This window comes from Pseudonaja textilis, chromosome 6 (genome assembly GCF_049901715.1).
Source record: "Pseudonaja textilis isolate UNSWEBS1 chromosome 6, rPseTex1.2, whole genome shotgun sequence".
Taxonomy (NCBI): Eukaryota; Metazoa; Chordata; class Lepidosauria; order Squamata; family Elapidae; genus Pseudonaja; species Pseudonaja textilis.
In genome coordinates, this window is record NC_141995.1 from 60,697,465 (window position 1) to 60,712,854 (window position 15,390).

Here is a 15,390-nt window from a genome sequence, read left to right on the forward strand (position 1 = left end):
GGTAGCGTTTCGGTTCAGCGGTAACCGGCGGCAACATGTCTCACGCTTCTCCGCTCTCGAAACCGTCCAACCCGAGCAACCCCCGAGTCTTTTTCGATGTGGACGTTGGGGGTGAACGAGGTGCGGGTGGCAGGAGGAGGAGGAGGAGGCGGGTGGCAAGGCCCGTTCGGAGGTTGGGCAGGTGGGGAGGGATGGCCGGGCCGCTCGGAGCCTCCGGTGTGCCGGAGGAGGAATGCTTGGCGGCTTTGACCGAGTTGTGCGCGGCCCCGCGGCCCCTGAGCAGAACCTGAGGCAAAAAATAGCGGTAAACGAGGAAGGCCTTTTGCGACGGGACGGGCGCTGTGAGCACAGGCCGCGGGGTGGGGGGGGGGGAACGGGTGGGGGGGCAGGAGGGTTTGTATCGCTGTCCAGCGCCCCGGAGGGAGAAGTTGGCGCGCTCCGCGTTTCCTTTCTGTTAAATGGGTCCCCGCGGCCCGGGCTTGGTTGCCGCCACACCGCGCAAGAAGTTTCTCGAAGCCCCCTCAGTCTTGGGAAACTCGACGCTTGGAGGCCGCTGGGGGGGTCCGTCACAGCGGCCGAAGCTTCGGGGTGAGGGGCTTTCCCCCCGCCTTCTGCCGTTGCAAAAGCGCCTTATATACAACGCGAGGGAGAATCCCCACAAACGTGAGGGCACGTTCTCCCCGCTGAAACCTAAAAAAGGCGTGTGTGGTCGGATGGAGCTTTTCACATTGAGTTCTCTTGATATATAAACTGGCTTTCATGGCGTCTCCAACCTTGGCCACTTTAAGACTGGTGGACTTCAACGCCCAGAGTTCCTCAGCCAGCAAAGTCCACCAGTCTTAAGGTTGGCTGAGGAATTCTGGGAGTTGAAGTCCACCAGTCTTAAGGTTGGCTGAGGAATTCTGGGAGTTGAAGTCCACCAGTCTTAAAGTTGGCTGAGGAATTCTGGGAGTTGAAGTCCACCAGTCTTAAGGTTGGCTGAGGAATTCTGGGAGTTGAAGTCCACCAGTCTTAAAGTTGGCTGAGGAATTCTGGGAGTTGAAGTCCACCAGTCTTAAGGTTGGCTGAGGAATTCTGGGAGTTGAAGTCCACCAGTCTTAAGGTTGGCTGAGGAAGTCTGGGAGTTGAAGTCCACCAGTCTTAAGGTTGGCTGAGGAATTCTGGGAGTTGAAGTCCACCAGTCTTAAGGTTGGCTGAGGAATTCTGGGAGTTGAAGTCCACCAGTCTTAAGGTTGGCTGAGGAATTCTGGGAGTTGAAGTCCACCAGTCTTAAAGTGGCCAAGGTTGGAGACCCCCTGGCCTAAAGAAAAGGAATATGCTGTGATTTTATGCTGTGAATGCACTGCCAGAACTATTGTAAAATAGACCTTCCATTCCATCCGTAAATCACAGATCAATCTCACAGGGGTGAATTTGGAAGTCAAATCCCACTGAAATCCGATACTGTAGATTTATATTTTTGGGGAGGTTAGTGTTGTCTCTTAGCTGAATAACTTAAAACCAGCACCAATGATTCTTATTCTTGAACAAATATATTGAAATACGACAGCAATCCATAAAACATAAACTCGTTTACCCCACCCCCCTGTTATGTTTTGTTAAGACAAACCTTAGAAGACAGCTAGGGATAATAACATGAACAGTTTTAATGACTTTAATTCCTTTCTGTAGAAATCTATAATATTCACAATCTTCTTAGGTTAAAAAAAGGATTTCCAAATAAGTATTTGAAATTTCTATCATTAAAGTGTACCATAACATTGACGGATATCACAATACATTTTTACAATATGGAATATACTAATTGAACCCAAGATAGCCTACAGCATGAGCCTACGAAACCCTGTATATTGCAGTCATCAAGAATCAAGGTTATTGTTTTAATAACTTTCTCAATAAAAATAGTTTTAAAATGAATATTAGTATTTGCCTTTCAGATGTACTTATTAAAATGAGAATCTAAATAATGTTAAAAAACCCTATCCAAATCTAACCTACAGCTGTAATTAGTACCAACATTTCTGTTGTTAAATGAGTTGCACCCAGTTTTATCATTCTTTTTTGTGACAGTTAACAAATCACTGCAGTTAAGTGAATCTGGCTTCACCCATTGACTTTGCTTGTCAGAACCTAGTTGGAAAAGGAGAAAATGGCAATCACATGACCCCAGGGCATTGTAATTGTAAAAAAAATGCTTCCCAAGGGCCCAAATTTTGATGACAGGACTGCGGAAATGCTATGACAATTGTAAATGCAAGGACCAGTTGTAAGTTACTTTTTTCTGTGCCATTGTAACTTTGAAGGTTTGCTAAACAAATGGTTATAAGATGAATACCTAATATTTGGTGCTGGTCAGGTTTTTATCCATAACAGTAATAGAAATTATCAACAGACAGTAGACTGGTTATTACTGATATCTAGTGGCAACTGAATGGATTTTAGATTATGTACCTGAATAATCTCACGTATACGGAAAAGCTGCATTGCTTGGTCTGGAATAATTAAATATTTGATTGGCAGGTGGAACATCAGCGTTCAAGAAACCTTTATACATTTAAAATTGTATTAATATTGGCTGAATTCAGTGAGTGAATTGAGTCCTAAATTTTTTGAGAGTGGTGTGATACACATTGCTAAAATAAGTACAGCTACAGATTTCTCTCATTCCAGTTGGTCGAATGGTATTAGAACTGTTTGCAGATATTGTACCTAAAACTGCAGAAAACTTTCGTGCATTGTGTACTGGAGAAAAAGGTATTGGGCCTACAACTGGAAAGCCTCTTCATTATAAAGGATGTCCTTTCCATAGAAGTAAGTACTTATTCCTATTTGAATGAATGAAAGATTACTACAATCAAAGCATGCAAGAATAAATATAATAAAAAAGAAACAAAACAACATACATTAGTTTCTTTCTACATCTAACTAACAGCAGCCAAAAAATTTCAGCACCATTGTGACATTGATTCTAGAATCTTGTATTGATATAATTTGGGATAGTCAAAGCACTGATGTTGGTGTCTTATTTTAGTTTAAAAGAAGGCATACACTTTTTATGAAGATTTAAGATTTTAAGAAAACAATAGAGAGATAACAGTTCCTTATTTGTATCCATTAAAACATTGACATAATAACAGTGTTTCTGGCGTTATAATGCTGTAGAGCATATTATATTTGATTTAGGACTCAAGTATGTTTAGGGAGATATGAGTGGAACTAATTTGGAAATTAGACAAAAATAGAATTAGGTGCCTTTGCATAAAGAGAAGTACTTACTACAATTGATATAATTCACAAAACAAAATTTCTGGAGCATGAGTGTTTTGTTTTGATCTTAGAATAGCTTATTTCGGACTTGTTCCCTATGATCAGAACATTAAAAATACTGATCTAAACACTAAACATACTGTTTGAGATGCAGTGTATTTTGTTCCTATCAGTTTTATTTCATGCTTAGAATGTTTTCATATCCTTATCAATTTAGTTTGCTAAAATGCTGATTTGCAAAGAGAGAAAGATTAAAAAAAAGCCCAGCTAGTATTGGAAGAAAGGCACTTGATTTTAGATAATTGAGGTCTGTTTCAGCTTTTTCACTTTGGTTCACTTGTAGTTATCAAGGAATTTATGATCCAGGGTGGAGATTTTTCAAATCAGGATGGAACAGGTGGAGAAAGTATATACGGAGAAAAGTTTGAAGATGAAAATTTTCATTATAAGGTAATAGGTTTTATAATTAAAATTTCCAGTGGACACAGTTCTGCTAATGAATTTTGAAGGAAACCCAAACACCAGCCCTTTAAAAAGGTAGAAATCAGGGAGAATCAGAGCTGCTCATACCTTCCAAAGTTTTTGTTCTTTTTTCCAAATTTGCTTTAAGAAGATTTCTATGAAAATAAAAGGAAGAAAAAAATGAAATATATTCATTTACACCAACCTCTGCTTTTGGTTTGGAGCAGATTTAGGGACCAGATCTTCTTTCCTTTCATGATCTGCTGAAATGCCTCCTTTCATGTAGGATAATGGGATTTCTGAGAATGAATCAGAGTGCTCACTCTTCTTCTGCAGTGAGAAAATCCAACGTATAAATGCTTTTATTTTTTATCAACAACATACAGAGTTTACATTGTATTTATTTGTACATATATTCTATAGCGTAAATAGGACGGTGTTTGCTAAAGAACAAGTGTCAGCTATCTTTATTAAGTGAGGAGAGCATTTAGTCTTCCAAGTAAAATTAATTTTATCTCAAATTCTTACATAAATATTAAAATATGGAGATATTTGTCTTTTAAATGCCCCAATCTCATGATCCTACTTTTAACTTTTATTTGTGTATATGTATAAATTTTAGATACGGGTATGCAACTTTTTGACTGGGTGAAAAGTTTTCTTAGTTGTGTATTCCAAATAATGTGATATTGCAGGTTAGTAAATGATACATGATTTTCAGTTTACCAATGAGTCATTTTCATGAGAACATTGCTGTTTTATTTAGCATGATAAACCAGGTTTGCTGAGCATGGCAAATGCAGGATGCAATACAAACGGTTCACAGTTCTTTATCACAACTGTGCCTACCCCTCACCTTGATGGAAAACACGTCGTCTTTGGGCAAGTGATCAAGGGCATGGGTGTTGCAAAACTTTTAGAAAATGTTGAAATAAAAGGAGAAAAACCTGTTAAGGTAAGCTAAAATCGTTGGGGGTATCTTCTTCGTATCATAAAATTTTAAGATAATTCAAATATGTTTTCATTTTAAAATATGAGTTAAATTATTCAGCAATCACATTTGTTTGCTTTGATGGTCATTATCGTTTCTACTTATATAGAGAATAATTTTAGCAAATATTTGCTGGGTCCCTCCTGAGGTTTAATTTCAACTCTAGCATACTGGAACAAGTTGGTTAGGGTTACTAGGATAGGTAGTAAAGCAAGAATTAAGGTGTCAATAGCTTTTTCCCTGCCCATCTTAGATTAAAGAGCCAGTCAGATTGCAGTTTAACTACTAACATTCAAGACAGGTATTATTTTTACTTATCACATCAAGTTGAAAAAAACTTAAGTTTGAAGTTTGGAAAACGTTTGGAAAAAAGTGACATGTTTTCTGAAAATTGAGGCAGGTTGCCATTGAAAAAGTTGCATTTTATATATATTTCTTTTACAGTTGTGCGTTATTGCAGAATGTGGAGAGCTAAAAGAAGATGAAAACTGGGAAATCTCTCCCATGGATGGCTCTGGAGATATTCACGCAGACTTTCCTGAAGATTCTGACATAGATTTAAAGGAAGTAAGTGTTTCCTTTATTTCCTATGTTAATATTAAAGAAGCTTCGTTAAAAGTTTACTTTATATTATTGATCTTTTTAAAGTAGAAAACATGTAAAACAAATTATCCTCATCTTGTTTTCTGCCTTGACGTTCTGCAGCTTCCAACCCTTTCAATAACTTAAATGGAGTATTCTATTTATACTTCACGTTGCTGCATTGCAGCTCTTAACACTGTGCAATTATATCCAATAGCGTGTGGGAAACTGTTTCCAAGCTGTTTTTTTCCCAAAAATTCTTTAGGGAACAAAATGAAATGACATGCAACTATGCTCAGTACATTTGCTTCTTTTTTGTAGGTTGACAAGATTGTGGCTGTAGCTGAAGATGTAAAAAATATAGGCAATTCTTTCTTCAAGTCACAAAACTGGGCAATGGCGGTCAAGAAATACAGCAAGTCTTTGAGGTAAAATTACATATTGTTCCTAAAATATATATATTCTACCTAGGGCTTTCAGGTTTGAACTGCAAACATCTGATGACTGCTGATAGGCAGCAAAGAGATAGTAGAAATTGTAAACTTATTTGGTGTCATCTAGTGATCATCCAGATTTTTGCAGTCCGGGTTTGATAGCCCTAGGTCAGTGATGGCAAACCTTTTGGGCCCCAAGTACGCAAAGTGCCTCACACATGCGTGCGTGGCCCCCGTCCATGTGCCCGGCCCCTGCACATGCACGGCAGAGACCTCCCTGCGGGAGGCACACAGCATGCCTGGTGGAGCTGAGCTGGAGCAACAGTGCAGATGCCCACAGAGGGGGCTCTGCGTGCCACTTGTGTAATTTGCCATGTATACACATTTTTTTTAAAAAAAAGTTTTTTATTTTAACAACAAACAAAACAACAATATTCAAGAAATAAATATTGAAACAGGTATATGGGCAGACCATAACCCAATGACAATTAAATGGAAAGAACAAAAAAGAAGATCTAGATGGACATTAAACAATACTATTTTAAAGGAAAAAGATTTCACACAATGGATGGGCAAAGAATTGGCTTTCTTTTTCAGTGAAAATAAAAAAAGAAGATACTTCAATGCAGAATGTTTGGGATACAATGAAGGCATATGCGAGAGGATTAATTTTGGACTATACAAAGAAAAAGAATATTGGGAAGAGGCAAATTATTAAAGCTTTAGAAGATGATTATAAAAAATTGGAAAAAGAACTTTTTTTTTAAATTAGAAAGTGAAATTGTGAATAGACACGGTAGCCCTTTTCTCATTTTTAATGCAGTGGTAAATAGCATATGGTCTTCATAATCCCTGAAATAGTGCCATCAAAAAAATCAGTATTATTTTCTGCAAAAATGTGAGAAGAGTGTAAACTGTTGGAAGGATTTAAAAGAGGTTAAAAAAAAAGAGTCCAAGGACATTCCCCCCAAAGGCCCCATTTGTTTGTAAAATTTTACTGTACTTGCTTTGCACTTTGCAATATTTGATTACTAGATTTTTTTTAAAAAAAAAAACCCAGTTTACTTCAAGGTTCTCTTATTTCATTTATGTAACTTATAGGGATTATATTCAATAAAATGGGGGTGAGGAATGGGAAAAGACAGCTAGTTTAATCAAGACCAAATTGTTTAAATTTAGGTCCTATTTAAGTCATCTTAAGGATTTGCTTTAGTATTCAGTGAAATTTGACTTAATCAGGTCACGCTTGCCCAAACTCCCAACTGCAATTGGTTATAATGTGAATATACATAATACTGTTTCATCCATACGTAGCCTGGCTTTTTAATCAGAATTGGTAAGTTTCCTCTGGTAAAGTATCACATCTAGAGTACCAAACATTCCCAGTTAAAACGAGCTCATGTTTAAAGTTACTGATTTCAGAGGCCATTCCATACTATGCTAACTATACTGTAGTTGCCAACTGGGGAAATGCAGGATGTGGGTTAAAATAAAACTGCATGGATTTACTAGCAGGATGGCACAGGATGTTGTGCGAGCATGTTGTTTAACAGGTAGTCTTCAACTTATGACCAAAATTGAGAACAAAATTAAGCAAAACATTGGAGCATTGCCGCATTTTATGACCTTTCTTTCCACAGTTGTTAAGGAGAATCATTATAACTGTTATTAATGCAGTTGTTAAGTGAATCTGGCTCACCCATTGATTTTGCTTGTCAGAAGGTCTCAAATGTTGCCAAATGTCTGAATTTTGATCATGTGACCATGGGAATGCTGCAGTGGTCATAAGTCATGTCACTTTTTTCAGTGTCATTGTAACTTTGGTCACTAAATGAACTGTTGTAAGTCCAGAACTACCTGTAGTAGTTATAATCTGGTTTAATTTGCAAATTATTTCAGTATTGCTAGTTGATAAATTAGTTACAAAGAGAGACTTTTTTTGGCTACCACAATATATCCTGACAAAATGGTCATGAGAGAGATAAACACACACACACACACACATATCCTGTAAACATTGCTGCTGTTTTATTTAGATAAAATTGACTCATGCAACAGTGCATGTGTTAATCTCATTGTCATGTGTTTTTGTCAGGTGCAGAAATTTAGAAGTAAGTGTAAGTGTTGGTCAGAAAATGCAGAGTTTTTTTACTACCATTTCTTACTGTTGTATGTGTGAATGGTCACATCCAAAGTTGTTGCTAAATGAGAACTACTGTACTGTAAAATATACAGGTACATTGAAGCTTCAAAAGCTGTGGCAGAGGAAGGAAGTTCAAAGCTGAATTCAGTAGCATTGACATGTTATCTTAATACCGCTGCATGTAAATTGAAATCATTGGAGTGGCAGGATGCAATTGAAAACTGTACTAAGGTAAATATTTTTTTCCATAAGGTAAGTTCTGTAGCTTTCTATGAAGCCACACATCTCTTAAAATTTACCAGATTTACCAGATAATATACCAAATTTTGGCACTATCCAACTTGCTTCGAGGCTGTTTTATTGCAAATCAAGGTAAAACATATTAAAATTACACAGAAGTGTATTTCAGAGCATTCACATCTGTCCATACCACCGCAAAGGAGTCACCTCTTCAAATCAGTTCCATCTTTTCTTGGTATTATATCACTGTTGCTTCCAAAGGCCAGGAATATATATACAGTTGTTTAGAGCAGCTCCTGTCATATTCATAGTACCGATCAGTTTTTTTCTTTGAATACCCCAGCACTTATTCAAATGTTTGCATTACATATTTAAAAATAGAAATTATCATCTTAGATTTGCCTATAGTATGTTATTTGTAAAAAAAAAAAAAACCCTATATAAATAACCAGTAGATATTTCCTTAGGTATTCTGTGTAGTGTATAATAATGTTGCAGTGTGTATTCTCAGAAATTTATGTATCCAGTGATCAGTGTATGGTATAGAGTAACAGGGTTTTATGAATGGCTAGACAAGCATAGAATACTTGTGCAAATACAGTAAACCCTTAATTTAGGGAATGATAGGGTAGAAAAATTGTCTTTTATGCAGGATATTGATTAAATCCAGTTGAAAGTTTACACGTGTATAATATGTGAATTGGGCTTTATAAATTTTATACATGGACAAAGTAGCAAATAAGAATGTAAATCTGAACAAAGACTTACTGTACAGTATACAGATTTTGTCTGTTGTGCCTCAAGTCTACTAAACCAGGATCCGTTAAATGTACAGTATGTCCAGAACAATTAAACTCGATTGATTATTTTTGGAAAAGGGAATCTGTTAATTCCAAATGTCATAAATTCACATAGAAGTCTACATAGCTGTTAGAATAACATCAATTATATAATTACATCAATTATATAAATTGCTGTTTCAGAAACAGTGATCATGGGGGTCTACCATTTAGTCTATTATATCCAAGTTTGTTTAATGGACATCCAGAAAATTGGAGTTTTAGTGTACAGATGGTGGATGTTAGCAATTTAGACAGCTAGGTGTTTTAAACTTCACTTTCCATTAGTTTGAACTGATTGAATCCAATTGACTATTGGATTACAATCCAGACTTCAGAACTGCTAGAAAATTTAGTTTCCTAAATCCTGGTTTAATTTTTTACATAAAACATCTAAATCAAGTTTTAATAGCTAGAAATGGATTCGTTATAATTAATGTTCTCACTTTATAGGCTCTGGCTATAGATTCCACAAATACTAAAGCACTTTATAGGAAGGCCCAAGCTTGGGAAGGAATGAAAGATTATGATAAAGCATTGGTAAGCATCAACAGTTTTCTCATTAATATTGCAATCAATATAATTTTTAGATTTTTTTTATCACTTTATTTATAAGTAACTCAAGGTAGAAAATATACCTGATACTCTTTCCTCCTCCTTATTTTTCCCAGAACAAGCCTGTGAAGTAGGTCAAATCTGAGAAAAAATGACCGGTGCAGTCACCTTTCATGCCTGAAGTGGGATTAAAACCCAGTCTGACCATTTCTAGGCCAACACTTTAATCACCATACCAAATTGGCTCTCTCATTTACATATTGCTTAATTATTTCTTTAACTTTACAGGTTGAGCTTCAGAAGGCTCAAGACATAGCACCTCAGGATAAAGGTAACAATACCAGATTGTCTTCAGCCTATTGCTATTGATGACTAAAAACCTCTTGGATACTTAAACCAGCATCACAGTATTGGTGTAAGCGGTCAGGGAAAAGATATGGAATATGCATGCTAGACCGGGGGTCCCCAACCACCGGGCCGCGGACCGGTACCGGTCCGTGGAACATTTCCTACCGGGCCGCCAGTTTGCTGGGCGCCGCCATCTTGTTTGATGAGAAAGTGCTTCCGGGTGAGCTTTTCCGGTTGGAAAGCGGCGTTTGGGTCCTGAAGGAATCCTCGCGCCTTAGTTTCATCGAAGGGGGGGGGGCTTCGAATGAAACTAAGGCGTGAGGATTCTTTCAGCGCCCAAGGCAAGGCGAGCCGAGTGACCGTCCCGAAGCCGTCCTGAAGCGAAGCCCATCGACAAAGGTACAAAGGAGGAGTTGAAGGTGGCGGGGAGAAGCGGGGGACGGCTGGCTGGCCGGTCGCTCGGCTTGCCTTGCCTTGTCATGCATGCTGATACCGGTACCGGGCCGTGGATCATTTTGTGATGCCGGTACCGGGCCGCGGCACAAAAAAGGTTGGGGGCCACTGTGCTAGACTATCCAGAACTCTCTTTGCTATTCCCTGCTCCTACACTGTGGCTTTTTGAACTGTTTATAAATAGCGAGTGGACTGTAAATAGCAATGCATCTTTGTATGGTTTTGAATTAAGCATGGTGTGGAAATCTTATCTTTGGTTTAAATCACAATTTATAAAGATATTTTCCTTTGACCAGGAGTGTCAAACTCAAGGCCCAGGGACTGGATCCGGCCCATGGGATGCTTAGATCTGGCCCGCGGGGTAGAAACAGCAAAGGACCGGCCTGCGGTGCCTCTGCCAGCAAAATGGAGCTCAGTAGGGCTATGTGCAAGCCCTCCCGAACTCCATTTTTTTGCTGGCAGACAGTTGCAGGAGGCCATTGCAGCCAGAAACGCCGCTCAGGAGCCAGTTTTCTCTGGCAGAGCGCTCAGGCTCCCACAGGCACCCAGACACAAGTGACATCAGGTTGGCCGTGCCCACCCTGGCCCCGTAAGGGCAAACACAACCTTGATGCGGCCCTCGATGACACCTGCCTGTTCTGACCCAGGCTGAACAGAATCACGAAACAGACGCTTTGTCGTCGTCCGTCCCCCCAGACCCCCCCTTTTTTATTGGGTTAATGTGAATTCCTGACATTCACACCCAGAAAAGTTCTGGCAAATAGCCTCCCAAGGTTTAATTGCACAAACCGACCTTATCAGTCCTTGAATAGTTGCCAGGCCAAGAGCTTCCAGTCGCAACGTTGCAAAAGGAAATACTTGGCACGGAGTCTCTGAGGCACCAACTCAGATAAGCAAATCTTCACAATAGTAATTGTGCCAACTAATTGTCTCCTGCAAACAGCCCTCCCCTTTTGCTCCTCCTTATTCCCTACGGGAGGGGCTATTCAGCGTCCACTTCTGCCTTTTCATCCGAGTCAACCCATTCCTTAGTTGTTCCCTTTTCCTGGCAGCTCTGCGCATGCACGCATCTCGAACAGGCTCCAGCTGTTGTTCCTCCCCACTTATCTCCGATCCTGAAGGCAACGGATAAATGTCGGGCAGTCCTGGCCCGCCCCCCACCTGCCTCTGGCACAGAGCACCCATCAGAGCCTTCCCCAGATTTCAGGATTGGCCCACGTTCCTCCCCAACCTCCTCACTGTCCGAGTTTGCCGCCTGCTCCGCTGGCAGTTGGCGGGCCACAACACTAACTTAGATAAAGGTTGAGGAAACACGATTTTCTGAATATTTGCATTCTTAGTATATTGCTTATGGAAAAAAAAATATGTTGTACGTACACATTCACAGTGACACTAAATCGTGATCTTATTTATTTTTTTTTTTTTGCCATCTGCAGCCATCCGGATGGAAGTACAGAAAGTCAAGCAGAAAATAAAAAATGAGAAGGAAAAAGAGAGGGCAGCTTATGCAAAAATGTTTGCATGAATACAGTTTTTCTCTCTATACAGAAAGAGGCAGGATTAATGTGAGTCATTATGGCAGCATGCTTACACCTATTGTGTTTCAAGACTGTCATATTTACATTTTGGATTTTAAAATAACACTTTAAAACACTTTTTAAGCTGAGCATAAACTATTCATGTGGTTGAATATTCAACATGTGGTTGAATATTAGTTTAAAATATAAAAAAACTACAAAATAAAACATCAGAATGATACTGCAAAAAGCTTTTGTTCAGTGACATAACTTCCATTTTACATGTTCCAGATGATTTGTCTCCCTTCAATTCTTCTAGTAACCTTCATGATGATTACAAAAGTGTAATTTGTAAGTTGAGGAAATAAACAGAATCTCTAACTCAAATAGAGAATACTTTATTACATTTTATTATAACAAAATGAATTCATACCAGAGGTAGTGTTGCTCTATACCTTTTTTTGTAAAATAATTGAAATATTCTCTAGATTAGTCTTGAAAGATGTTATTTCCCTGAAATTGGGCCATCAAGAGAAATACAATAGTTATAGATATTATAAATATCCTGTATTCTGGATTACATCCATTATTAGTATTACAATATACAGAACAATCAGGATAAAATTAGACCAGGATGTATTCAAACTTCTTGTCTTACCAGGTCTTCTCTGAATAGAAAAAAAAATACATTCAAATAAAGTTTGTCTATTTACTAATTAAGGCACCAACACATTCAGGCTGCCGAACACTAACCTCAAAACCGATGTGTCCAATTCTACTCAGCCTGGTTACAGTTAACACTTTAAAACACTTGGACATCTAAGAGGTGCCCATTGATGATAAATGCCACAAGTTAAATAGTGATTTATTTATTTTTTGCATCGATTTTTTTTTTGAGGTGGGGGATAGGTTTTTTTAATTTATAGAAAAGGTTAAAATAGAATGTCCATTTTTATATTTGAGTGAAATATTAAAGATCATGCGTCCAAGAGCCATTTTGCTGCTGAGCTTTAGTGCTGTAGCATGATCTGAGGACATGTGGCCTGTAGATTACTCTAGCCTTCATAGAGAACGGGCCCCTTAGAGCGCATCACTTTTACAATAGCAGATCCCGAGTTGTGTCATTTCGTAGCATTGCCCACGTATTTTAAAAAAATAGATTAAAGCTACATTCCGTTATAAGCTGGTCCTCCTCCACCTTCCGGTACAACCCAGTTAATATTCTGGCTGGGATCTTTAATATCACATGTTTTACAATGGACACAGTTCTGAGCATTTATCTGTAATCGTAATCCTTCTCCACTTTCCACAGGAACAAATTCATAAACTCCTGTAAAATAGAATTTTAATTTTAGTTCAAGAGACAATAGAACTCAAATAAATGAGAAAAAAAATATCACAGTAATTATTTGTCAGGACAATTAGAAAGAAGAGCGAAGTCTGTTTAAATTTTTTGCTTCTCCCCAAATTGCAAGTTACCTGCTGGGCAAAATCGCTGCTCAGGTCCATCAAATATAGCTAGGTTATGGTTGACAGGAATACTATCATCTTTCAAAGTTAAATGAGGAGGCTGGTTGTGTTCATGATTTGTACCACTCAAAGCTACTGATGAAAGCAAATCAAAACTGACTTTTCCATCGGGTTTTGGATATTCAATAGGTGTACAATCTTTGGCTGGCTTGAGCTGTTTTGCATCTGTTCCTGAAATAACAACATAGGGAAAAAACTGATAAAAAGAACTGAAAAAATTTAGTACACATTGGTGACAGTATAAAAAAGCATTTAGTGACCTGAAAGAAATGCCATTTTAAAATAGCTTTGTTGTCTTTGAACACTTGGCATTCTTGAGATATTCTACACTATCAAGAACAATTTTAACAATTTGATATAACTGCTTTTTATATTGGATAATAAAAAGAGATTTTGCATTAGGGGAAAACACTTTTCAATTGCATTGGGCTAAAAAAAAATCAAATGCATAAACAATATCTTTTCAATTACCACAAAGGTGGCTCAGTTTTCCATACTAAAAATGCTAATTAAGTTGCAAGAATGTTGTCAGCTTTAATAGATAGACCAGACTGAAAAAAAGGACCGGCTAAGCGAATTGTAGTTTATTGTAAAGCTACATTAGCAGAATCTTGAACTTCTGAAAAATCCTACTCTGCCATCTCCTTTATAGCTAGAGAAGCCAGGGAGGGTCTTCTGAGTCTCTTGACCTCCCCAACAGTTGTTCCTAGGGAGTATCTCTCTGCCCAAATCACATTACCATTACAGTAAGGCACACATAGTTAATAAGGAATGACATTTTTGGTGGGGGGAGGGGGGGATTTCCTATGAGAAGTTGGAGAGTTGCATGTAGAAAACAGGACTAGATATTCATAAAACAAACAATTTAGAAGTATTTTTCCTTTTACAGAACAACAGCCACACTCATTTGGAACATTTATATGGCACATAGCTGTAGAAACAGGCTGCCTTAGTTATACCCAGAACAGTCATTTTAACAACAGGCTGTTAGCTTTCTTCTAACATCTATTTTTTTTTGTAAATTTTATTGGCTTTTAAAAACAAACATAAACAAACAAAACATAAAAACATCAAACTTTCTTCCATGGATATACAAGCAGTGTGCCGGTTGGTTTACAAATTATTTTGTGCATCCATTTCGTAGTCTTCAGTTACAGTTACATTGCATAATAACTCATATTATCAATCCAAAATTGAGTACCCTAGTATCATTATTAATCATTTGACAATAAATTTATTCATTCATATTTTACGAGATAAGCAAAACTTAGTTTATTTTATAAGAATTCATATTATCCTCCCAAATCTATCCTAAAAAACATTTTGTAGATATAATAAAAAAGAAGTACATCTTTATATATTTATTAGTTTCTAAAAATCTACATATTTCATTACTGTGTTTTATTATCTAACCATTGATAGAAAAGGTCCCAAATTTTATAAAATTGTTTATCCTCTTGTTCTCTTGCATCTTCTTTCACAGTACATTTAAAAAGCCAAGACAGCTTGATTTTAGTCCCAGTAATCATGGACAAATGTTTATATTCTCTACCCTCCCATGCATAATCACATAGGAAAAAAATAACCTTGGAACTCATTCTTTGTCAGATGTTATACACAGATTTTTAAATTATGCTTAGCGTTGGCTGCCTTTGTATATCATGGTAAACATAATAATTAAAACATCTGCCAAATTAAAATATCCAGGTTCTATTTATGCAAATATTCTTCATCACATAGTATGATTATTTCATGTCTTTCTAGATATAACTAGACAAAGGTCGCGAAAGGGAGATTTATCAATAATTGCCAGTCATTGCACTAGAAGAAATACACAGACAGACACCATGTGTCATGCCCGTTGGAGACTGACTCCGAGGGAGAGGAGGAACAGCCGACAGGGAACGGAGGTGTGGCTCCGGAGGTTGTGGAGGAGACTGGGGAAGGGCAGAGGCCAGCTGGGCAGTCAGAGGAAGACCCAGGCCCGTCCCCTCTCCATCCTAGGGCATCCAGGGAGGAGAGGATAAGG

At 38.0% G+C, this 15,390-nt stretch overlaps 2 protein-coding genes across 3 annotated transcripts in view; one reads left to right on the forward strand and one right to left on the reverse strand.

The window, feature by feature from the left end:
- Positions 1 to 12,218, forward strand: PPID (peptidylprolyl isomerase D). Its single transcript, XM_026699979.2, has 10 exons — positions 1 to 120; positions 2,671 to 2,811; positions 3,611 to 3,717; positions 4,496 to 4,684; positions 5,165 to 5,287; positions 5,624 to 5,730; positions 7,972 to 8,110; positions 9,412 to 9,498; positions 9,802 to 9,844; positions 11,751 to 12,218. The coding sequence occupies exons 1-10, from the start codon at positions 36 to 38 to the stop codon at positions 11,837 to 11,839; spliced, it is 1,110 nt and encodes a 369-aa protein (XP_026555764.1). The 5' UTR covers positions 1 to 35; the 3' UTR covers positions 11,840 to 12,218.
- Positions 12,214 to 15,390, reverse strand: part of ETFDH (electron transfer flavoprotein dehydrogenase) — a 22,300-nt gene continuing 19,123 nt past the window's right edge. For both annotated transcript variants that reach the window (XM_026699965.2, XM_087936688.1), the window contains 2 exons: positions 13,311 to 13,532; positions 12,214 to 13,161 (listed from right to left, as the gene is read on the reverse strand). In XM_026699965.2, the coding sequence (XP_026555750.1) occupies positions 12,998 to 13,161; positions 13,311 to 13,532 (386 nt within the window). In that variant the 3' untranslated portion in view covers positions 12,214 to 12,997. The remainder of the gene's footprint in view (positions 13,162 to 13,310; positions 13,533 to 15,390) is intronic.